Source organism: Condylura cristata, unplaced genomic scaffold (assembly GCF_000260355.1).
Source record: "Condylura cristata isolate star-nosed mole 26May11 unplaced genomic scaffold, ConCri1.0 scaffold00039, whole genome shotgun sequence".
NCBI classification, from domain to species: Eukaryota; Metazoa; Chordata; class Mammalia; order Eulipotyphla; family Talpidae; genus Condylura; species Condylura cristata.
The window spans coordinates 6,368,953-6,393,278 of record NW_004567140.1 but is presented as its reverse complement, the minus strand read 5'-3'; the positions used below and the strand labels follow the sequence as shown (position 1 = coordinate 6,393,278).

At 39.1% G+C, this 24,326-nt stretch overlaps 1 protein-coding gene across 1 annotated transcript in view; it reads left to right on the top strand.

The window, feature by feature from the left end:
• DPY19L3 (dpy-19-like 3 (C. elegans)) overlaps nt 1-24,326 on the top strand; it is a 62,798-nt gene that overhangs the window by 15,230 nt on the left and 23,242 nt on the right. The window contains exons 3-11 of the mRNA XM_004693598.2: nt 1,922-2,012; nt 7,094-7,215; nt 8,033-8,178; nt 10,232-10,355; nt 10,897-11,031; nt 18,062-18,193; nt 19,366-19,467; nt 21,469-21,542; nt 21,715-21,873. Coding sequence (XP_004693655.1) covers nt 1,922-2,012; nt 7,094-7,215; nt 8,033-8,178; nt 10,232-10,355; nt 10,897-11,031; nt 18,062-18,193; nt 19,366-19,467; nt 21,469-21,542; nt 21,715-21,873 — 1,085 coding nt within the window. The remainder of the gene's footprint in view (nt 1-1,921; nt 2,013-7,093; nt 7,216-8,032; nt 8,179-10,231; nt 10,356-10,896; nt 11,032-18,061; nt 18,194-19,365; nt 19,468-21,468; nt 21,543-21,714; nt 21,874-24,326) is intronic.

The window sequence follows — 24,326 nt, the reverse complement described above, 5'->3', positions numbered from 1 at the left end:
TTCTTTAGAGGGTAACTTCTATTGATGTACATTTTCGTTGGCATGATTCACCAGGCAAAGTATAAATTGCTGTAAAACTGGAAAAGTGTTTGAATGAGTAAAGCAGATGTTCTCTTAGCATGAAGCAGATGTAAAACTTGCAAGTATCTGTCTAATAAAGTATAGCATTTGGTTCTATACAGCTGGTGCCAAGATTACCAATTAATCATGTTTGAGTGCATTTTTACTAATTAGGTCCCCCTCTGTTCTTTACACATTCTGGGTATATTAAATCGAGGGGTGGGGCACAAAAATTTGCTATTTTTAGTACTTAGAGCAACGCTTTTTTTTTTCACCCCATCTTGATGAAGTTGATCTTTTATTCTTTGTCATACATGAATCTCCTACATGTGAAAGGCTGACTTAGTTCTCCATTTTAACTTGGGGTGCAGGTTTGACATTAGAAAATTCTGTTGAAGGCAGCCAAACTTTGAATACAAGGCAGCTGGAGAGAAGGGAATATTGTCAAACTTTAAGCTTTTATTTTCTAAATTGTATGACAAAAGCTAATATTTGCTCAGTTAGTATAGTTTTTACAGTTTCATTGATCAAGTTCAAGTTTGAACATTCTAGAACCAAATGCCACCATTTAGTTTTAGTTTACCAACAGCAAGAAACCAGTTTTTCCTCAAAAATTAAAAATTAATGAATTAAACCAACTACTGTGTTGTCTTTACTGCTAAGTACTGTAACACCGAGTAAGTAGCAAATGTGAGAGCTAAAAGACCTACTCGTTTTATATTGTCATTTTTATAAAGCAAGTGTGCTTTAGAAACAGACTGGGTTTCTTTCTCAAGTCTGATTTTGCCCATTTGTCTTCTGTGGAAGGAAGTTCATTATGTAAAACAGATTAGAACACTAGCCCACCTCTCCTGTTTTCTTTTTTTTTAAAGGGAGTTAACAATAAAACAATTATTTTTTCAAGGTCACTTATTAGATATTTATACTCTTAGGTAAGTGAGTATTTCTTCAATGCTTTATGTATTAATGAATTGATTTGTTACACTTTTGGAGGATAGGAGAAATGTTTTTTAAAATATTTAAAGGTTGAATAAATATATTAAATAATTTCCAGGACTGATGAGTGGATCTTTCAATGAAATGTTTATTGCTATTTGAAAAATGGTTGGAAGGGAAAAACAAAGATGTGCTAAAGAATTTTTACCTATTAGAAAGATGTTCAGTGTTTATCATCTTTCCCCAATAAAGTTGGATTTCATTATAAAAAGTGTTTTAATTAAAAAAAGAAAACCATAAATTAAAGATTTAGACAATCTGTTGAAGTAGATTCTAGGACTTGTTTTGACCACTTGTGTGAAAGAATTTAGTGACATGGATTTTTTTGTTCATTTATACTGTCACGTATACATAAAAAAATTTAAGAGCGTTAATAGAATTCTTCCAGAATACCTTCTACAGCTTCATTACCAGTTGCCTCCATTTTATGTTAATGATTTAAATTTTTAATTTCATACAACCTTCTTATAACTAAATTGACTAACAGCTACTACCTTAAAATTTGAGTTCTTCTAAGATTGACTATATATGTAAAAGCAGTATAATATTTCTTGTATCCATTTTCCTTTGTGAACATAGATTAGTTTTAATCTGCATGAAATTAAATTGTAACAACATAAATGTACTAGTTGCCTCCATTGTTAAAAATGGTTTGTAATGGAAAATTTTTAACATCTACAGAAGTAGAAATTAGTATAATAAACCTCCCTACTTCCCAATCAATAGCTATCTACTTTCTGTTGTTCTTATTTGCTGAGATTTCTTATTGCAGGGTTCTATCAAGCCGAGTTCTTGCCCTGTTTCTACGGTAGATATTTAAACCAAACTAGGTCATGTAAACCCAGTAGACCTAACTTCATTTCAGGAAGTGGAGCGAGAAATCTCATTCAGAACAGAATGTGGATTATATTACTCGTACTACAAGCAAATGCTGCAGGCGCCAACCCTTATACAAGGTAATTGCAATTAATAGTTTGGGGGGACTGTTTTATTCTTTTCAGCTTTCAGCCAGAACATACTTTGGCACTAACGCACTTGAATGTTTTATAGAAAATGTGTAGTTTTTCTTTGAACTCCCATAGTTTTTCCTTGTTACCATCTAATCAATCCATGAAAATGTTTTTCTGTGGAAGATATTATATAAAACTTATGTAACTCTTCTATCTCCGCTCAACTTACGCTATCCCAAAATAAATCTGCAATTTCTTTTTTTGCTCTGATTTATCTCATGATCGTTTTGGAAGAGGACTTTGCAGGTGAAAGACTATTTCAGGAGACTTTTGGGATATAAATAAAAATGGCGGTTGGCTCCCTTTTTTCCACTGCTCCCCATTCAGTCCTATATTTGCCAGTTCCCTGCATTTTCTCTTCATAATTACTACTTCTTATGGAAGCCCCCCAAAAGATCTCTTCTACTCATATGCTTGATGTGCCTAAATGGGTCCACACAGTAGACAATTACCCAGTTCTAGGTTTTGCTTGTATTTAGATGTATTTCAGGCAAAAATTCTTCATATATCATGTTTTACACTTCTAATTTTATCACAGTAGAATACATGAAATTTTGATAATCGTTCTTTTTGTGTCATAAAAGTCAATCAGTTGGTCCCTGTGTAAATAGTCGGATTCATCCTTAATGTCAACTACCTCAGCCTTTTGTTCGGTGATTTTACTTGCCACTGATGATGATAGCCTGTATCCATTATTTTAATTGAGTTATAAAAGTGACATTCCATCATTCTTCCTCCATTTACTGGAACTCCATTTTATTAAAAACTTTCTTTTGAAGCAACTATTTGATGACCCTTGAGGTACAAATTATGTAAGAAGGAAAGATTAACTGTTGATTTCTCTCCCATTCAAGTCAGCCAGGCTTATTATTCTTGTCAGCTTATCTCCTCGGTATCTTACCTGTAACCCCAGAACCAATGTTCATGGCACTTTCATGGCTGATCGAGGACGTGTGCAGAGAGGTGGAAAAGTGCGGTTGCCCAGCCGGGGTGACTCACTGCCTTCTTGCTGCAGGCTTCATACCCTGGGCCTTTCGTGGTCTGCTTTGTGTTGTTGTTTTTGCACTTTGTGTTGGTGATTTTACCCCTTAAGACAACCCCCAAGGTCAGCATTAGCATGCTGGCTAGTATTCCTAAGTGCAAAAAGGGGGTGATGTTGGCATGACAGAGAACATACATGTATCAGATAAATGATCCAAAACAAATTATATAACTTGTGCAAGTATAATTATAGTGCTGTTGATCGTGAGCAAAATGTTAATGAATTAACAGTATATGCTTTTAAAGGTCTCTTCAAACACATAGAAATCAAGGGTATGTGTCTGTTGGCTGATAAAGATGCGTGACCAGAGGCTCAGAGGACCCTAACCCTGTGTATTTCTACTCACTCAGTATTAATAATTCCATTTTCATGTAAGATTATAGAACATAACCATTGTGAAGAATGCCAGTCAGTTGTACTTACCAGTTCTCAAATTTGTGAGTTGCTTCTCTAGTGTCCTCTGGAGTCGTGGTTCTTAACTGAGGTGCAGCTGTGCCCTAGGGGGCATCTGGAATGTTTAGAGCCATTTTTGGTGGTCACCAGTGGGAGTTGGGGTGGTGGCTGCTGGAGTTTAGTGGGTAGAGGCTGGGGATGCTGCTAAACACCCATAATGCACAGGACAGGCCCCACACTAAAGAATTATCAGGCCCCAGATGTCAGAATACCAACAGTGTTAAAGTTGAGAAACTCTGCTCTAAAGGTGAATAATGGTAGTTTCTTTTTTGTATGGCTGTGAACTCAAGGCTGATTTGTTTCAATCCATTTAAGTCATCTGGTAGGATTCTTTTTAGAAAATTCTAAGTGTATGCAAAGGTAGAGAGTATCCCCTCGTGGATTTATATGGATTATCTACTAGCTGTACCTGTCAGCCAGCTAACAGTTATCACCTCACAAGCAACCTTGTTTTCTCTACACGCCCTTCCTCAGCGGGAACTGCTTAGCCACATTGCACAGTCTGTAAATATATCAGTGCCTGTCTCTAAAGGGTAGCAACCTCTCTTCGAAACCATCACCCCTCTCATTATACCTTTAACACAGCTAAGGAGTTACTTAATATTCAAAGTGTTACCATCTTTGTGATTGCCTTATAGGTTGTTTCAGTATGGTGTTTGAGATGCAAATAGAGTTCCACATTGCAGTCACTTTCTATCTCTGTCTATGAGGGTTTCTATTGTTTCTGTCTTATTTCTGGTTATTTTTTGTTGAAAACACCAATTTTTTGTCAGATAGTTTTCTACATTGTGGATTTTGCTGGAGCCCCATGGTGTTATTTAATGTTTGTGGCCTAAATTCCCTGCTAATTGGTGGCTAGATCTAAGCTTGCTCAGACTAGCTCCTATTTTCTGGCACAGATACTTCCTAACTGGCAGTGCCCACTGTCACATCAAGGACACACAGTGTGTAGCTGCTCCTCTTTTGGGCCTGAGACGGACTCTTCCACTATTATGTTCTCAGTTAATTAGCATTTCACCTAATGTTTAGCACCTGGTGGTGCTAAATTGCATAAGGTCTGTAAAGTGGTGAGGTCCTGATGCTGTCATTTCTTCCATCACTATTAGCCAAGACTCATGTCTAAAGAAAAATTTTCTCACTAGACATTTCATAACACAAGATTTCAATGGCTGAAGGAGAGGCAGGATGAATAACGACCCTTTACCTTTATTGTTTTCAGAATAAGTTGCTTTCTAGCAACTGCTAACGATTTTGCTTTTTTTTTTTAACTATTTATTTATACACACAAAACTGGGGTACAGGCCAGAGGTGCAGGGGCGGTGAGAGGATTCCCCAGAGACAGGGTAGGGAGCAGGCAGATCTACAAAGTACGCTGCTGAGGGGGCAGCACCATGTGGGTCACCTCCGGTGCCGGGGATCGAACTCATGCTGAAGTAGCTGTGGCCAGCTTGCAGTGCTGAATCCTAACCCATTGTGCCACCAAGGAGGGCCCGATTTTGCTTTTTAAATATTGTAAACACATGAAATTTTAGCATGTTTGATGTCTTTCACTCTTTTCTTTGTTCCTCTATTTTCACAGTGTGCAATCTTTAGATAGTAGGATGCCCTTCAGGAAGGTTGCTGTCTTTGTGACTTGAGTCCAGTGTGCTTGGACTACGATAACTAAATACTATAGACTTGAAAAACAAACTCTCAGCCCCTCCCTGTGGCATAACAGATTAAATCGCAGCACTGTGAAGCTAGCAGCAGCCACTGCAGCCTGAGTTTGATCCCCACCCTGGAGGTGACCCACAGGGCACAGCAGACCTCTCCTGGCTCCCCGCTGCTCCCCTCAGCAGTGGACTATGTCCATCTGCCTGTTCTGCTCCCCACTCTGTCTCTGGTGAATCCTCTCACTGCCCCTGCACCTCTGTCCTGTACCCCAGGTCTGTATGCATAAATAACTAAATCTTAAAAAAAAAGAAAAGAAAAATTCTCAGATTTGTTGGCAGGAATCAGAGCACCAGCCGTCATTGGGTTCTGGTGAGAACCCCTCTTGGTTTGCAGATCGCTACCTTGTCTTTGTGTTCTCCTCACATGGAAGGCAGACAAACAGCAAGCTCTGGTATCTCTTTCAATAAGGGCACTAACCCCCCGGAGCACCCCGCTCTCGGGATGGCATCTAATCCTAGTCATTTCCCAAAGGCCCATTTCCAAACCTCATCACATGGCAGGATTGGGGCTGCAGCGTGAATTCAGACACCAGGGGAACACAAGCACACCATCCTTAGCACTCCTGTATTCACGAGTAGGACTGCCATAACAAAATACCACAGGCAGGGTGACTTACACAACACATGCGTTCTCTCTCAGGTCCAAAGGCACAAGTCCAAGGCCAGGCTTGGGTTCTGGTGAAGCCTTTCTTCCCAGTGTGTGGCTGTCCACGTTCTGCTGTGTCCTCTCACATGACCTTCCCTTTGTGTGTGTGTGTCTGGAGAGCTGTTTTGCCTGTCCCTCTTCTGAGAGATCACCAGTCCTCTGAGGCTAGGGCCCCCCTCATTGCCTCACTTAACCTCATTGTAGACCCTGTCCAAATACAGACACATTGGGGTTTTACAGTTCAGTCCAAAATCTCTTACTGATGGATGTTTGCGTTGCTTATCTTTTAACTACTACAGATGGCACTGACAAACAACCTTGTGCCCATCATCTCTGCTTTTCGTGAGTCTGTCTTTGGAAGCTATTTCTAATGTGAAGCCCCAGATTGAAGTGCAAATGCACGTGTAGCTTTATAAGGGATATTGCAAATCTTCTCCCACCTTGCATGTCCAACTGCAGTCTGTGAGACCCCCTCCCAGCCTCACTCACCAGTACCTGGCCAGACTTCCTGATTTTTCCCAAGGTGATAATGGGAAATTGTATCTCAGTACCATCATAATTTGTGCTTCCAGTGGGAACAAAGCTGAGCATCTTTTTGTGAGGGCTGAGCACAGGTTAGCTTCTGTGAACTGTCTGTTCCCATTTTCTCTTAGTTAGCTTGGTTACCGAGCGACACATAACTTCACTAGCACTGTAATTGTGTACAGCGGGTTTCGTCTTTGCTCTCATTATCCAGCCCCTATTTGGAACATAGTGTGGTCATGAGCAGATTGCTGTGGAAACGTGCAAGGTCTGAGAGCCGCTGTGCAGATGTGGTGTGCGGCATATCCCGGCAGCTGCCAGAGCAAGTCAAGTAGCCAAATGCACCTGGAAGAGGAGGAGACCGAGGCAAAGCTCACTCTCCCTGAGTGTCTCACGCAGGGGGTCAGGCTGTTTTCTACACAAGAGCCATCTGTGTTGTTTTCCATTACACTCACAAATTACCATTTACCTATATTTGTATAAAACCTTAAATAATGCTCACCTAATATGTGACAAGCTCTTTGAAGATAGGACTATAATTTCCGCTGCTCTTATATCCCCAGTATCTTTTGCACATGCTAAACATTTTCTATGGATAGTCTTGAATGAATGAGTGACTGATTTTTCCTGATTTTTCCAATATCAACCTTAGGTTTCCATGGCTTAATATATGATAACAAAACTGAATCTATGAAGACAATTAACCTCCTTCAACGAATGAATATTTACCAAGAGGTTTTTCTCAGTATTTTATATAGACTTCTACCCATACAGGTATGCTATATTCTGACATTGAATTGTTAAGATCAGATCAAAGTTAAAATTCTGCCATTTTAAGATGAACGTTTCACATATATTATTCTGATCTTCAACTGACTTGGTATTAAAACAGTAATGTTCTAAAAATTTCCATATATAGTGTGCTTTTAAAATTTTATATATTTTAAGCTATGTTAAGATGTAAGTGTTTCCTGGCTTGTCTAGAAGGTGATAAATATTTCTTTTTAATTAATTTTTTCTTACATTGTTGTAGCTCCCATAGTTCTCCCACTACTGTATCACCCGTGAGCCATCACCGTGGTCCCCTCTGCTCTTCCCCCCCTCTCTCGCCCCCGTCTTCTCTCCTCCCTGGCTGGATGCCTCAGATCTACGGTCAGCTTGCTAGCTTTGATTTTTTTTCCTGCCCTTTTGTTTGGTTTCTCTATATACCACATATAAGTGAGACCATTCAGTAGTTACCTTGTTCCTTCTGACTTCTTTTGGCTAGCAAAATGCTAGAAGGTAAAAATAGTTTCGTTTGGAAACAGCATCAATTGTTGTTATCTTTGAAACTCTTTAAAAAGTTGGAAAATCAGCAAGTCACAGTAATCACCTGTCATCCCTAGAGCAGGGAGCAGTTAGGTCTAGAGTAAAAGGAGCCCAGGGTCCTCAGGGACTGGCTTTCCTCGTCTACTCTAGGCTGTGAGAAGAAGGCTACCAGCTTGCTTTTAAATGGAGAGGAACGAATATTGAATTTCCAATCAGCTATTTCAAGTGGCAGTCAGAAGATTAGGGCTTTGCTAACACATATTTTTATGGTTCCTTTTTACAGAAATACTTAGAGCCAGTTTATTTTTATATTTACACTTTGTTTGGTCTCCAAGCGGTCTATGTCACAGCTCTGTACATAACCAGCTGGCTCCTCAGTGGCACATGGCTGTCAGGACTGTTGGCAGCCCTCTGGTATGTCACAAATAGGTGAGTTGCACTCGATGTGCTTGTCTCCGTTTCAAAAATATAAGTTAAATGATGTTGCTTCACTTGCAGTTCAAGGAAGGTTGTTTTGCCACATTTTCTCTTTGGTTTACCTGGTGGTGTTTATCTTAGTCGGCAAGGTAGGGAGTCTTACTCTGTGTATTTGCAGCTGAGGAGCAGAACATTGAGTCACAGGTCAAGAGAATCATCCATAATAACCCAGTTCTGTAACCAATTTCTGGGTGATCAGTGTTTCTCCAGCCACAGATCTCATGTCTTTACGCTCAGCCTTAGTAGGGTTGTGAGCAGCTCACAGTCCACCAAGCAGAGCGCCGTGCAAATGCAAGCCAATAGTTCTCCCAATAGCCAGTACCTGTCGTTAATTTCTGTAGCCTGGAGACTTGTGAAATAACCTTTTTGGTTTTGATTTTTTTTTTAAGATTTATTTATTTATGCATACAGAACTGGGGTATAGGCCAGAGGTGCAGGGAAGGTGAGAGGCTTCACCGGAGACAGAGTGGGGAGCAGAAGAGGCAGACTGATGAAGTACACTGCTGAGGGGAGCAGCGGGAGGGTCAGGAGAGGTCTGCCATGCCGTGTGATCACCTCTGGGGCAGGCGGGGATGGAACTCATGCAGAATTGGCTTTAGCTTCTTTGTGCTGTGCTCTAACCTGCTGCGCCACTGGGGAGGGCCCTGGTTTTGATTTTTAATTGTGGCAGCGCTGGTATATAATGCTATCTGTGATTCAGAAGTGTAGGATCTCACCCTTCAGGGACACGCCACCACACCCGCCACCATTATTATTGAGGTTTTTGGGTTTGGTTTGGTGAAATGACATTTAAAAAAATATATAGTCAAGGTATATATTGAATTGTTGCAACACTATTATTCAGTAAGTGTCTTAAAACTTGAAAAGGGGCCCTTTCTGGTGGCGCAGCGGGTTAAGGCACAGCACTGAGAAACTAAAGCCACTTCCGCATGAGTTCGATTCCCGCCTGCCCCAGAGGTGACCACATGGCGCGGCAGACCTCTCCTGACCCGCCCGCTGCTCCCCTCAGCAGTGTACTTCGTAGATCTGCCTGTTCTGTTCCCCACTCTGTCTCTGGTAAAGCCTCTCAGCGCCTCTGAGCCTCTGGCCTGTACCCCAGTTCTGTATACACAAATAAATAAAAATCTTAAAAAAAAAATAAAACTTGAAAAGAAGTTATAATGACAATTTCATTTTGTAACCTTAAGAGAATTTTTATTAAAACCCTATTGATGCTTACATAGGCACAGCACTTTAAAAACACTTTATATATAGTCTTATAACAACTCTATAGTGTAGTTACTATTAATGTTATCTTAGAACTAAGGAAGTTGAAGTTTAAATGGTTAGGTAACATATACATTACTTAAAATGTTACATTAATATATATGTCCATAAACTTACACATACACAGAGCTAAGTCTTTGTCAGAATTCAATCACAGGGTGTGCAATCTCTATGTTATGCTGCCTTTTAACATTTTAATCTGATATTTTTGCTAAGAGTAAATGAAAGCCAAATTTTTTGTCCCCATTAAAGATAAGTTAAAGAAAACATCTATTGACTACCTCATATGTGCTGGCTGATTTTTGTGGCTGGCTGTAGAAAGGCGAGAATGCAACGATACTTGTCCTCTGGGGTTTACACTCTAAGGGAAGAAGCCTCTAGATATTATATCCAATGACAGGTTTAAAACTCAAGCATAAGTCACTAAAGGATAAAGTGAGAGAGAATGCAGAGCCTGGACCGGTAGGTTAATGAAGTGAGAGACACATAAAAGTACAAAACAGACATAAAAGCCTGAGCAGGCGTGGGTCTGCAACACAGCCGGGCTCGAAACCTGGCTGCCACTTGCAGACCGACACCCTTGCACAGCAGCTGACGTGCTGGCATCTTCTCAAGGACAATTTTGTGTCACAGGGATGATGATGATTGAGGACAAGTTAATGTTACATATTGTCATATTAGGAAGAATTGAGGACGCAGAGTAAAAGTTGTCAGCCGGCCGTGTGTGTGTTCCATGCAGAATAGACACCACAAGAGTGGAGTTCACCATCCCGCTGAGGGAGAACTGGGCCCTGCCGTTCTTTGCCATTCAGATAGCAGCAATTACGTATTTTCTGAGACCAAAGTTGCAACCCCTTTCCGAGGTAAGTTTTTATTATACTTTATTTTTTAATTCTCCGATTTTGTCTAAGCAGCTCTAGCAAATATAATGTATACACTGTCCCAGTACACGGGAGTAATGCTTATCCCATGACCAATGCTTTTTAACTTGAGTTAAATTAAGTTTTCTCTTTCTGAGCTTTCTCCTACTTTGTGAAGAAAATGTTTTCATATTTGGTGTTAAAAATGTACTCTACATAATATGCCCTTAAATAGTTGTAGCAAACCCACACACAATTTCTGCAAAACTGTCAGAATTTTTAAGCCACTGCTCTTGAGATGCGATTTGGTGCATTATCGCCTCCATAATAGTGTGGAATACACATACCGTATGTGAATATTTATATGCAAAGTGTCACTTTAGTACATTTAGAGCTTAAATAACAAATGCAAGGGTTTTCGGAGCAACAGTTTATGGTTTTCCTATTTGCTTTATAGAGATATTGGATGCTCTTGAGAAAACTTGTCTGCAAGGCTTTTTATTACTAGAGACATGTAAATTATACAAAGGTTTTCTTTTCACAGAGGCTGACACTTCTTGCCATTTTCATATCAACTTTTCTCTTTAGCCTGACATGGCAATTTAATCAATTTATGATGCTGATGCAAGCGCTAGTGCTGTTCACCCTGGACTCCTTGGACATGCTGCCAGCGGCGAAGGCAAGCTTGGCTCTCTTTTCTCATTTGAAGCGGTCGTTGTTTAAGTGTTGTATCTCATAGGGTTTGCTCAAAATCTGCACCTGCTTAACAGTAAACTTGAGGCTTCTACTTGGCTTGATGTAAGTATGCTGTGGTCAGTTGAAACCGAGTAACTTCCGCTCCTCATTTGACCATCTTACCTTTGATTGTCCCTGCGTTTTCATTAGGAATAGATTTATTTGGAGAACAGATGTCTAAATCAGTTACTTTTATAAGGATTACTTAAATTAAGTTCTTTTAAAATTTCTTTTAAAATGTGTTCAACTATGTATTGCCTTCTCCTCCCCAGCAACTCAACAGATAAACAAGTTTTCTCTGTAATTTATAAAATTTCCATAGTAACATTTAAACAACATGGAATATGACTCCATAGTGCGTAGCTAAAGGTCTCATGAAATAAGGCAGTTGTAGGAAGCCTTCAGCTATCTCCCACGTGTGCTGCTATTATTTAACTGCATATTGTTTTTTTCCACATGGGGAGTTGTATTCTGATGTATTTAAAATTGTTCATAGATACTATCCTAAATTAACAAAAACTTAAGTGTTTGCCAAGTATGACAGAACAGTGTCTCCAGTTCTAAGGCAGCAACATAGCCGAATGCATAAGAGTTGCACTCATTTGTCCCCTGTCCAAAGAGATGTAATAATACTGGAAACGGGCTGAATCTAAATCTGGAGACACTGCAGTCGCTCACATCCATCTCTCCACATACGGGGCAGTAGGTCACATCTGTATACGGGTCGGTCAGGGTGGATCAACACTATTGAAAAAGCCACGTGTGAGCATCGCCCTGTCCACAGGGAGCATCGCCCTGTCCATCTGGGCTGGGAAGTAGAGACAGAGACAGTGGCGTCGCTAGAGATGATAAATGTCAGTTCGACGTAACTATGTGCTATGAGTCTAGGAGAAGAATGTTCTTCTTAGGCTGGCAAGAGTCTGAGAAGTAGGGAGCAGGAGCAGGGCCACAAATAAGTAGAGTTTGGATGGAGTATGAGGGGACAGGACAGGAAGCTGAAATACAGTAAGTAAAAGAGGTGGGCAAGGCAAAGTTAAGAGCGTGTGTGTTTGTGTGTCTCGATGTGTGTGTTTAGGGTTTTTGCGAGTGTGATGGGAGTGTTCACTCACACACTGTGGATGAGATGTAATATCTACGTACTATAGTTTCACAGCAGGTACCAAAAGCCTAAAAATGTGTTTCCCTTTCACCAACACTTTTGCTTCTGGATATTTATCCTAAGGAAATAATCAAACATGTTCTTATTACTTGTAGTATAATAAGAAAAATTTGCGAAAGACCTAAGGCATTAGCACTAGGGTATTGTGAAATAAAAACGGACTTTTTCAAAAAGGGAGAGAAGATACATAGCCCTTATCTTCTCTCCCTTTTTGAAAAAGTGAAAAGTAAATTGAGACAAGGCCCTGAAAGGCTATATGTTAAAGCTTTAGCAATCTGCTCTACATGATTGATGTTCAGTATATTCTTCCTGTTTTTTAGATTTTTAAAAATTTTTCTGTAACAAGTATTTCTTTTAACAGTACAATACAGAATAAAAATCACCATTTTGGCACCCACAAATAAATAATATAGCTAATTTATCTCATAATCAATCTACACTTTTCAATTTTAATATTTAAAACTCTTGGTGTCAAAGGTAGTCATAAGTATCAGAATGTAAAGAGGAATAAATCTAAGATGGAAGAATTCTGAGTCATGAAACAAGCTGCTAGTGTTAGCCCTGAAAAAACTAGCTTTTTAAACTTTGGCAGATGATCTTACTTTTGGACCACTAGTTTTTTCATTGCTCTCAAATAATATCAAGCGTTCAAATTATTAGTGTAGAGAAAGATAACACAGATTCTGATCTAGTGTGACTAGAAGCAATGTCTTTTTAGAACCTGCACGTTTCTTTCCATGAGTGATGGAAAATCTCTTCCCCCCAAATCTCAAGTTTTCAGTCAGAAATGTGGACAGGGTTTTTGTTCTAGCAAAACTCCATAATGGTCTTGGAGCATTAAAAACAGTCTTGGCTGAATTGAATACCAAATTTCTAAGTATCTGGCGCTTCTTGTATAGACAGCACAGTGGTTGACAGCAGACTCCAGAGCCAGATTGCTGGGTTTGCAGGACTTTTATATATGTGATTCGTTTAGAATATAGATATTTTATGAAGGTTAAATATTAACCATGTTTAATTATGAATGATATGAAGAGCATGAGCATGATCCATTGAAGAAAATTCCAGCTATTCTACATAGAAAGCCTATATTGCTCCTTGTTTCCTAACTGGAAAATAGAATCTGGGAAGAAGTGGCAGGTATAGCACCAGTGACCCAGGGACCCCTAATTACAGTTCTACTCAATTTTACCTTTCTGGCTGCTTACCAGCAGTGTTCTTTTGAATATTAACAAAACTATGCAATCTTGTAATACAAACTGTACTTTTTCCCTAGAAGTTTGCTTATTTGATCTTTTAAAAACCTGCCAACATCATTACAATTGAGATGGAAAAGAAAAAAAAAATGTACAAAATGATATAAAAATAAACTGTTGTAAAATTTAAAAAAAAAATTAAAAAAAAAACCTGCCAACATCAAAAAGCACTAAAGGCAAACCAAAAACTTGTTTTATTGGGGGAAAAATGTGTTTGTGAATGAGTTGGCACACTTAAAGATTTCCTACAAATTAATGAGAAAAAAACCTTTATACCTCAATCTCAATAGAAAAGGGGACAAGAGATAGAAAGTACTAGAAAGAATAACATCAAAAAGAATAAAAATACTTAGGTATAAATTGAACAAAATACAAGCTTATCCCCTGAAAACTGCAAAGCATCACTGAATGTTTTAGAGTGACATAAATTGAGACGATTCCTGTGGTCACAGATTAGAAGACATTTTGTTGTTAGCTGGCAGATTGATGTATAGATTCAACATGGTCTCTTTCAGATGCCAGTGGATTTTTTACAGAGGTTGATAAGATGACCCTGAGGTTCATATGTAAATTCCATAGATCCAGACAATCTTGGAGTCAAAACAGTCTTGACAAAGAACAAAGTTGGAGGACTCGTACTTACCAGTTCCAAAACTTATTTCCATTACTACAGTGATGAAAATAATGTGAGACAGGCAATAAGATAGACATGGGTTAGTAGATTAGAATTGAGAGACCAGAAAAATACAGTCCACTGATTTTTTTTTAAATAAATGTGCCAGAATAATTACATAGAGAAAGAATAATCTTTTCAACAAAGGCTACTGGAATAACGGGATAACTACATGCAAAAGGATGAAGTTGGAACCCTTCCTTCCCCCATGCACAGCAAACTCAACATAATGAATATAAGAGCTAACACTATAAAAAAATAAAATGTTATTTTACTTACAAATTTTACCATATAAAGTAAAATAATGTTTAGAAGAAAAGGTAGGAATAATTTTTCCTGCTCTTGAAGTTACCCAAGTCTTCGTAGAGACACCACAAATGACTAAAGTAAAAATAGATGAGTTGGACTTCATCAAAATTTAAAACATTTGTTCATTAAGGTATACCAAAGAATAAAAAGATAACCCACAAAGTGGGAGAGAATAATGGCAAATCATGTTTCTTTCTTTCTTTCTTTCTTTTTTTCCAAATCATGTGTCTTATCAGAGGCCTTCTGGATATATAAAGATCTCCTATATCTCTTTCAGTAGTAAAAAATGGGTACGGAATTTAGATATCTTCCAGAGATGACACATACAGCCCCGTGAGAGAATGGTCAGCATCTTTAGTCGTCAAAAATGCAAGTCAAAGCCACAGTGAGATACCACTTTACACCCATTTTGGTGGCTGAAATTGAGGCACAGAAAAAGCAGATATAGATGTGAAGAAATTGGACCTCCCCATGCCATTTGGGGGTTTGTAAATGGTCTGTCCACTTTGAAAAACAGCATTCCCACAAATGTTAAATTTAGAGTTACCCTGTGTTTGAGCAGTTTCACTGCTGTATACACACCCAAAAGAAATGAAACCTATATCCACATAAAAAATATGTTCATGACTGTTCACAGCAATGCCATTCATAAGAGCCAAAGGTGGAGACCAACCAAATGCCCATCATCTGCTTCATGGATCGATAAAAGGTAGTATATTGATACAATGCCACATAAAACAAGAAAAAGAGTGAGATATTGACTCAGGCTGTACCACCGTAAACTCTCAGAACACTGGTTTAAATCCAGTCATAAAAGACTACAGTGTGGCTCCATTTCCATGCGATGTCCAGAGTACCCTTAGAGACAAAGCCCGTCGGTGTTTGACAGAGCAGGGAATGAGAAGTGAGGGCTAACTGGTAGGTACCTTTCGGGAAGATGAGACTATCTTAGATTTCGGTGATATTTGTACAAGCCTGTTAATATACTAAAAGTCATGAATGTTGTACTTTAAATGGGTGAGTTTTATGGCATTTGAATTATATCTCAATAAAGCTGTTAAAAAGGGAAAAACCATTTTTTCTCTAACCAGTGGTTCTGTTTTTATGAATCTGTCCTAAGGAAACACATTCATTCCTCTGATATTTATGAGCGGTACTATTTCTAGTTGACATTGTTTTAGGTGATAGAGATTTAACAATGAACAAAATAAGGAACTAATGAGATAAAATGATCTGAGGTTGTTTTTTTTTTTTTGAAGAATATTCATTATATATTCATTTCAATAATAACAAAAGGCTGGAAACACTGAAATGATCTAATGGCAGACAAATTGGTATTTGGTGGAATGTTATATCACCTTTTAAAATTAAGTGTTCACATGTTAACTGAAATGTAAGTCTCAATGATGGCTAGACAAATAATCTACTAGATAATGAAACTGAGAATTCAAACCAGAGAAAGGAGACTTGTAGGAAAGGCGTCCCTTGTAGGTGTTTCTTCCACCTGCCTCCCCAGTAGTTTGATTTGTAAAATGTTGAGATAGCCAGTGTTTCTCAGAAAAAGGAGTTGCATTTGAGGCGACACATAGCAGAAACAGAGAATTCTTTTTTGCAGGCATTGTTTTCTCTGGCATGTTAATTTTCAGACAGGGTTATGTACATGACTTAAATTCATTATCTCTCTAGGTATAATTTATATATAAGAAAGGCATGAACTAAGGAGATAAAAGAATTTATCATAAGAAAAGGCCTGTTTGATTAGACATTTGTAGATTACTTGAGAGGATGAAGGTCCCTCTATCCCAGCCTCCCAGCTCCTTACCCGCTCACCTTCTCCATCCCCCTGCTTGTCATTCCCCCAGGCTGACCACAGGGCTCCTTCACAGCATTCCCTCCCATCTGCTCACCTCTGCTTCTGCAAGTCCTTTTCCTTTGTCCACAACTTGCTGATTATCTTCCCACACACAGAGTAGTCATTGAGATGATTACAAGTATAATGTGAAGTAATAGAATGTTGGTAAAATATCATACACATGCACTATGAGGTTAATATTTGTCAGTAGAACCTACCATTTTTGCCATTACTATTTCTTGTTTATGTTTTTCTGAATTTTCTATATGTCCTACAATGAGATATATTACCTTCATAATCCTAAAATCTATCAATATCCATTTTTCCGAGTTTCCATTAACAACAGTGCCTAAAACAATGTCAACTAGAACAGTGTCAATAAATATTGGAGGAATGAATGGATTTGCTTGGACAGGGTCATAAAATAGAACCATTGGTTCAGGACTTGCTTTTAAAAGCTTGATGTAGGTCTCCTTGGAGATTAAGAAAACAACACTAGATAAAAATCTGATTTACTGATGATTAAAAGTGACATTTTTCATATACTGCTATGAATATGTAATTGTCTAAAGTGAAAAAAAAGAGTACCAACTTTTTTATTTATTAAAGGCTAGGCTTTTTTTTTCTTCTTTTGTGGCATGTTTTGTGTGTGTGTGTGTTCAAGTTGGTTGAGTTTTCTTTCATTCAGTGTTAGCCAGTCAACAGTTTTTACTATAGCAAGAACTGTCTTTAGTGAGTGCTTATTATGTGCTAGGTATTTTTTTTTTTTGAAGATTTATTTATTTGTACATACAGAACTGCGGTACAGGCCAGAGCCTCAGGGGCGGCGAGAGGCTTCACTAGAGACAGAGTGGGGAGCAGGACAGGCAGATGGACGAAGTACACTGCTGAGGGGAGCAGCAGGCGGTCAGGAGAGGTCTGCCACGCCATGTGGGTCACCTCCAGGGCAGGCGGGGATCGAACTCATGTGGAAGTGGCTTTAGCTTCTCAGTGCTGTGCTTTAACCCGCTGCGCCACCAGGGAGGGCCCTGTGCTAGGTATTTTAATACATCACATCTGGCTCTTCTACCAGATCTTTCCAGCATCTCTCAGGAAGGTATAATTATGCCACTATTACAGATAAAACCATTCTAGGACGTGAATGTCACACACCTGATTTATGCCAGAACCAGCCCTGTGGTTCAGGTGTTGAGACTGGCGCTCTTGTCCTGGACCACCACACTGCAACTACCGCCTGCTGTTGTCCCATAAAGTCACAGAGAACGAGGAGTTGTTTTTAGTCAAGTGGGGGAATTAGGCACACGTAGATAAAATGAAGCAGTGGATGACTCAGTCTTAAAGTCCACGGTATTGAAAGTTAGGAAACAATGAAATACAATACAACACTAGTTTTTAACAGTGTACAGCCAGTGAAAGAGAGTTTAGGAAGAACTGAAGACTTAAGAACTCTGTTTGCCTGTTTGTAGACTATGTTCACACCATTGTTTGCTTTCTTTGCTTCATGTTATTCCATCCTTTTGCTCTTTAACGCACATTACAAAATTTAAAAGATGCTATAAAGATGCTATTGATTTAGTGTACTTTCTTAGACTGTATTCCTTGAAGGAAGGTTGTATTCTACACACTGATAACTTGAGATGGAGCTAGCTAGTAACCACCAGCAGGCTGGCATGGGGTAGTCTCTCGATGACACCTGTTTAACCATCTGATCTTTGGCTTTTGCAGGCGACTTGGCTGTATGGGATACAGATCACAGGTTTACTCCTGGTCTGCATTCTTCAGTTTTTTAATTCCATGATTCTTGGATCACTGCTTATCAGTTTTAATTTTTCAGTATTAATTGCAAGAAAACTTCAGGTAGGTTTTTTTTGTTGTTGTTGTTTGTTTCTTTGTTTTTAAGGTAACTTTGTGTGTGTTTTTGTTTTTGTATAGAAGAAGTGGAATATAGACCAGAGGTGTGGGGATGGGGGCGTGTTGAGTGGATTCACCAGAGTGGGGAGCAGGATGGGCAGATTGACTGAAATCCACTGCTGAGGGCAACTGTGGGGCAGGAAAGGTCTGCTGTGCCATGTGGGTCACTCCCTGGCCAGGGATTGAACTCAGGGCACAGGGGTGATAATGCTGAGACTTAATGCCTAGGCCACCTAGGAGGCCCTCAAGGTAACTTTTTAAATTGTAGTTGGTTGGACCTTATTTTCATTCAGCATACAAAGGAAAATTTATGACCAAATTCCCATTAAAAATCACTGGTGTCATTATTTGCTTTTTCCTTTTGAAGTTTGTAGCATTTCTGCTTTCAAACTTTCAGATATACCCTTCCTTCTGACTTTTTCTTAATTTTTAGAGAATTACAATGTTATTTCCATCCAAGGATTAACCAAAGATACTAATTTGAGTGCCACTGATTTAAAGTTGAATAAAAGAAAATATTTTAACATTTTAACTTGAATGAGAAGAATGTGCTGCTTACAGGAACGCATTCACCAGTCTCTCAGAATGTTGTGCCACCACCCTGGCCCACTCTTCCATGTCAGACACATTTTCTCTGCTTATGTTGCTCATTACTAAGGGGTTTAATTACTATTTGAAAATTGCAAATATATATTTTAAAAGATTTATCTATGCTTACAGAACTGGGGTACAGGCCAGAGATGTGGAGGGTAAGAGAATTCACCAGAGACAGAGTGGGGAGCAGAACAGGCAGATTGACAAAGTACACTGCTGAGGGGAGCAACGGTCTGCTGCACCCTGTGGGTCAGCTCCCTGGAGGGGGATCGAACTCGTGCTTCAGTGGCTTCAGAGAGCTTCATGATGCGGTGCTTTAACCGCTGTGCCGCCAGGGAGAGCCCGAAAGTTGCAAATATTGAGATCATGTAAACTCATAAGCAATTTCTGGGTTATATACTCCACATGTTGTCTGTTTCCATGATTACATGTTACATGACTCCATGTTTCAAATCCTCAAATAATCTTATTAAATGTGTATGAAATTCTATTAAAATTTAAGAATGAAAACTTTTATTTTCTAGAAAAATCTGAAAACTGGAAGTTTCTTCAATAGGCTTGGAAAACTTCTGTTACATTTATTTGTGGTTTTATGTTTCACACTCTTTCTCAACAACATTGTTAAGGTAGGTTAATAAAATGAAGTCTTCAGACTTAATAGTAACTTTGTTTTAGTAACAGGATATTTTCTTGATTTTAGTCCTTTATTTCTATTCACTCTTCTTTAACACAATCCATATTTCTTTGATTTATCATGCTTTTTTTTTTTAAGATTTATTTATTTATTTGTACAGAACTGGGGTACAGGCCAGAGATGCGGAAGGTGAGAGGATTCACCAGAGACAGAATGGGGAGCAGAACAGGCAGATCGACGAAGTACACTGCTGAGGGGAGCAGCAGGCGGTCAGGAGAGGTCTGCCGCGCCCTGTGGGTCACCTCCGGGGCCGGCGGGATCGAACTCATGTGGAAGTGGTTTAAGCTTCTTTGTGCTGTGCTTTAACCTGCTGCGCCACCAGGGAGGGCCACATGCTTTTTTTTTTTAAATAACCTTTAAAAAGTTTAGCAAATTCCTTTTAATTTAAAAAAAAAAATCTACTTCTTTTTAAAGATTTGTTTATTTATGTATACAGAACTGGGGTATAGGCCAGAGGTGCAGGGGGGATGTGAGAACTCACCAGAGACAGAGTGGGGAGCAGAAAAGGCTGACTGACGAAGTACATTGCTGAGGAGAGCAGTGAGCGGGTCAGGAGAGATCTTCCATGCCATGTGGATCACCTCCAGGGCTGGGACTGACTCATGCTGAAGTGGCTTAAGTTTCTTAGAGCTGTGCTTTAACCTGCTGCGCCACCAGGGAGGGCCTAAAAATTCTACTTTTTAAAGATAGTTTTCTATACTGCAGTACTTAAAAAAATAGATAATATGACATTTATAGGGGAGTTCATAAGTAAAATGGTTTTACTAAACACCACCTCTCTGGTTCCCTTACTTTATGTTCTTAAATCCCTCACAGTACTTGTCAAAAGCTTGTTTGAGCAGAATAATTAACATTTTCAAAAGTAGGCTTAGCCGAAAGAGGTATGTAGTTCATTCATCTGCCCACCCCACATAGTAAGCGATCTGGGCTTGCACTGAGTCAGTACAGAGAGAGCTGTCTGCCTGGACCGCTGTGTTTTGACTCCCCCAGGAGGAACAATTATTGAAATGTACATGATGTTTTGCAAGTCATCTACAATGAGAATTAGGGAAAATTATCCAGGAGATTTCTTATTTTTACTGTACCCAGAAGGAAATTTCTTTTAAGTTTCAGTTCTAGGATACTAGGATCTTCTGAGCAAGTGGTTTGTTTTAATCTTGTGACCCTGTGATTAACATAAATTCTTTTAGCTCTGTGTTTGCATTTGTTCTAAAATGTGTAGCTCAGGTGTATGCCTCGTACCTCGTATCTCAGGTTCACCTCAGTTCTGAACCCTTGTTTTCTATCTTCATTTTCCCTCTGATACATTTTTCACCTGTTTATGTTCTATGGATTTTGTAAGCCCATAAATTTTTAAAAAATATGTGAATTAAAATTATAATCATTAATGATAAACATTGGCATTTGCCTGTTTACCACTTAAGAGTTATACTGTGTCTCAGATTGTCTTTGTGGAATGAGTCTTATATCAGATGTACCTGCAGACAAAAGACTCTAAAGCCAAGCAGGCCTGATAGGAAATAGGCCAGGTGATTGGATTAGTGGTTTTCTGATGTAAAAAATTATACTCACCAGGATACAGCCATTTCTTTCTTCTGCAACCAAAAAACTTATCTTTTATCTGTTTTACAAATTGAACTTAAACATAAGATGTTGTTTGAAAACATGACTCTGCTTTTAAAAAACAAACAAACAAACAAATAAACAAAAAACAGTGGAGGGAGCATGGAAGTCCTGTCTTTAGAATTCCCAGTTCTGCATAAACACAGGTGTATGGCTCTTACCTCGTAAACGAACATTTACTGGTTGAAACTACATACAGACACAGAGTCCACTGAAAGTGGACACTGAATAAATGTATTCAATAGGAAGTTAGCTGGAAACCATGCCTAAGACATAAATAACAGTTTTTGTTTTTTTCCCCCACCAACAGAAAATTCTCAACCTGAAATCAGACGAGCACATATTTAAATTCCTGAAGGCAAAATTTGGGTTTGGAGCCACAAGGTATGAGTGAATTTTAAATCTATGTTTAAGTTGTTTATAGTAAATCAGTGTGGAGTTTAAAAGTTAAGCCATTCTGCCTTCACTGTTAACTTGCAGAATCATTTTGAGGGAAAACTTGTAGTTTATTTGTCTTGTATTGAATTTAATACGTTGTTTTCCATTTATTCCCTAGAGATTTTGATGCAAATCTGTATCTATGTGAAGAAGCTTTTGGCCTCCTGCCTCTTAATACGTTTGAAAGGCTTTCAGACACTCTGCTTTTCTATGCTTACATATTCGTTCTGTCCATCACAGTGGCTGCAGCACTTGCTGTTGCCTTCCACAATCTCAGGTATGGGGTATTCAGAAATGCAATGCTGCATTTGATGAACTTGTTTTATGTTGCAAAAAAAAATTGCGAAGTTGGAAATCAAAATATCTGACACAGAACAGAGTGGTCTTGTCCGCCAGAAGAGGAAAGATATTCAAGTCGGAGGGGGCTCTATTCTCAGTAGCTAAGAGTGGAGCAGTAAAGAGCACCAGGAAGCAGTGGGCAAAACCCTGCCTTACAAAGCTCCTGGGATGAGGTGACCTTTGAGCTAGATAGAACTTTCCAGTATTTTCATTTCCTTATCCATCGCCTGGGAATACTAAAAGTACTTTACAGAAGTGTTCTTACAGGGCTTTAGTAAAAAGTTAGCTGAAACAACAGAAAGAACTTAAATAATAGTGCCTCTTGCCTAGATGATCTTGTAGGTTTGTATTATCATTAGCTATAATTATTATGACTGACTCCAAGTCTTTCTGTTTGGTCCCATGATTACTTTTATGTTTATCTGCTTTTCTTCCTCTGCCTTTTAGCTTTTTCATGAAATATCAAGAGTGAAATATTGTTTACTTGTTTTGTTGCGTCTTGTTTAAGAGAATATAAAGTTACACTAGATCATAAATATAAGCGTCTACTAAAAACCTCAAGGAATAACGGGTAACCTTCTAAAACTCAGCATGTCTATTGACCTGCCAAAAGAAAAAGTCAGGGGGTCTGAAGACTTGAAAACTTAGAGAAAACCAACCAATCCAGTTGATGGAGGCTTTGTACTTACTGTCCTTATTAAATTGAAAGAAAATTAAGTGTGAGAAGTTGAAACTACTGTCATTTATGAAAACTTAATGAAGCTCAGAAGGAAGCCCTTTTCCTATGCAGTTACCTTGCCAATTAAGGTGCTGGTGAACTGTGATTCACAGCCACCAGAGAGCTGTTCTGGGAAAAAGTCATTAAAATGAGCCCAGATCAGTTGAGGTGTTTCACGATTATTAAAAATGAAGCAACATTGAACCATGAAAATATTTCATTGACTATAAACCCTTTTAGTATCTTTTAGAAATGTTCTGTTTAATACCTAGCCCAAGATAAAATTTAGCCCTGTGAAAATAGATGGAAATGATTCTAGACAGTGTAATTTAATATTATTCCAGACACGCCACGTGTCGCCAGGTCTCTAGACTGCATGCAAAGCAGGACACTCGCTCGGTCTGCCGTGTCTTGTGAAAATGTCTGCCATGCGCAGTGTGAATCAATGAGTCGTCCCTGGAAGCTGATTTGGTTTATGAATATAGATAAAGATTTTAGAACACCCTCATCTATCAGGTAGGGATATTAGAGGAAAAGCACTACATTAATTAAAGTAATTTAAGAACTATAGTATCTTCATATGAATTTTTAAGTAATTTGAAGAATATTTTATCAATGCCAAGCATTTAAATTGTTCCTACCTTTTTAGAGCTAGGAAGGCTGACACCATTACTTTTATAAAACACGTCTACATTAGTGTGAAAAACATAACTGAAAGGGCATCTCCTCTCTGGTCCTGGGATTTGAGCTTCCCAGCTGAAGGAGGAGGCACACAGGGACCCAGGCAGTAAGGGGAGCTGGGGCATGGATTCTTCTGGTCTAGAATAACTTTTTAGTGCTCATATAGGAGCTAGAGTTTGGGTTAGAACAGATAATATTTAAGTAAAAGTCACTATCCATGCTGAAAATTACTTAGAGTATCACTTTAATTCCCTCATGAGTCTAGGGTGGTGAAAGGAGGATTTCTATGAAATAATGGTTCTCTGGTTCCCTAGGCACCAGATTTTTTTTCTTTAAGATTTTATTTATTTGTGCATACAGAACTGTGATACAGGCCAGGTGTGCAGGGGTGGTGAAAGGATTCACCAGTAGGAAGCAGAACAGGCAGATCAGCAAAGTACACTGCTGAGGGGAGCAGTGGGTGAGACAGGAAAGATCTGCTGGGCCTGTGGGTCAGCTCCAGGGTGGGGATCAGACTCTCACTGAAGCAGCCATGGCTTGGCTTCTCAGTGTAGTGCTCCAACCTGCTGCACCACCAGGGAGGGCCCTCGACACCAGATTTGTATGAAATTGGATTTGTATGACGGACAGGGGTGTCTTCATAAAAGCATTGTTTGTATCTTAAACTGGCTGCTTTTCTGTTGTTTTATTTCCCCTTCATGACACTTTGACCCCATGAGATGCTCTTGCCAAAAAAAGTGAACGGGTCGCTAATAATTAACCTCTAGATCTAATTATAAATGTATAAGATCCATGGATATGGAGAAATGCATTAAAAAGAGGGAAGAGTGGGCCTTCCTGGTGGCACAGGGGTTAAAGTCAGCTACTGGTAGTCACTAACATGAGCTCAATCCCGGGCCAGGGAGTGACCCACAGGGCGCAGCAGACCTCTTCTGTCTCCCTGCTGCTCCCCTCAGCAGTGGATTTCAGTACATCTGCCTGTTCTGCTCCCC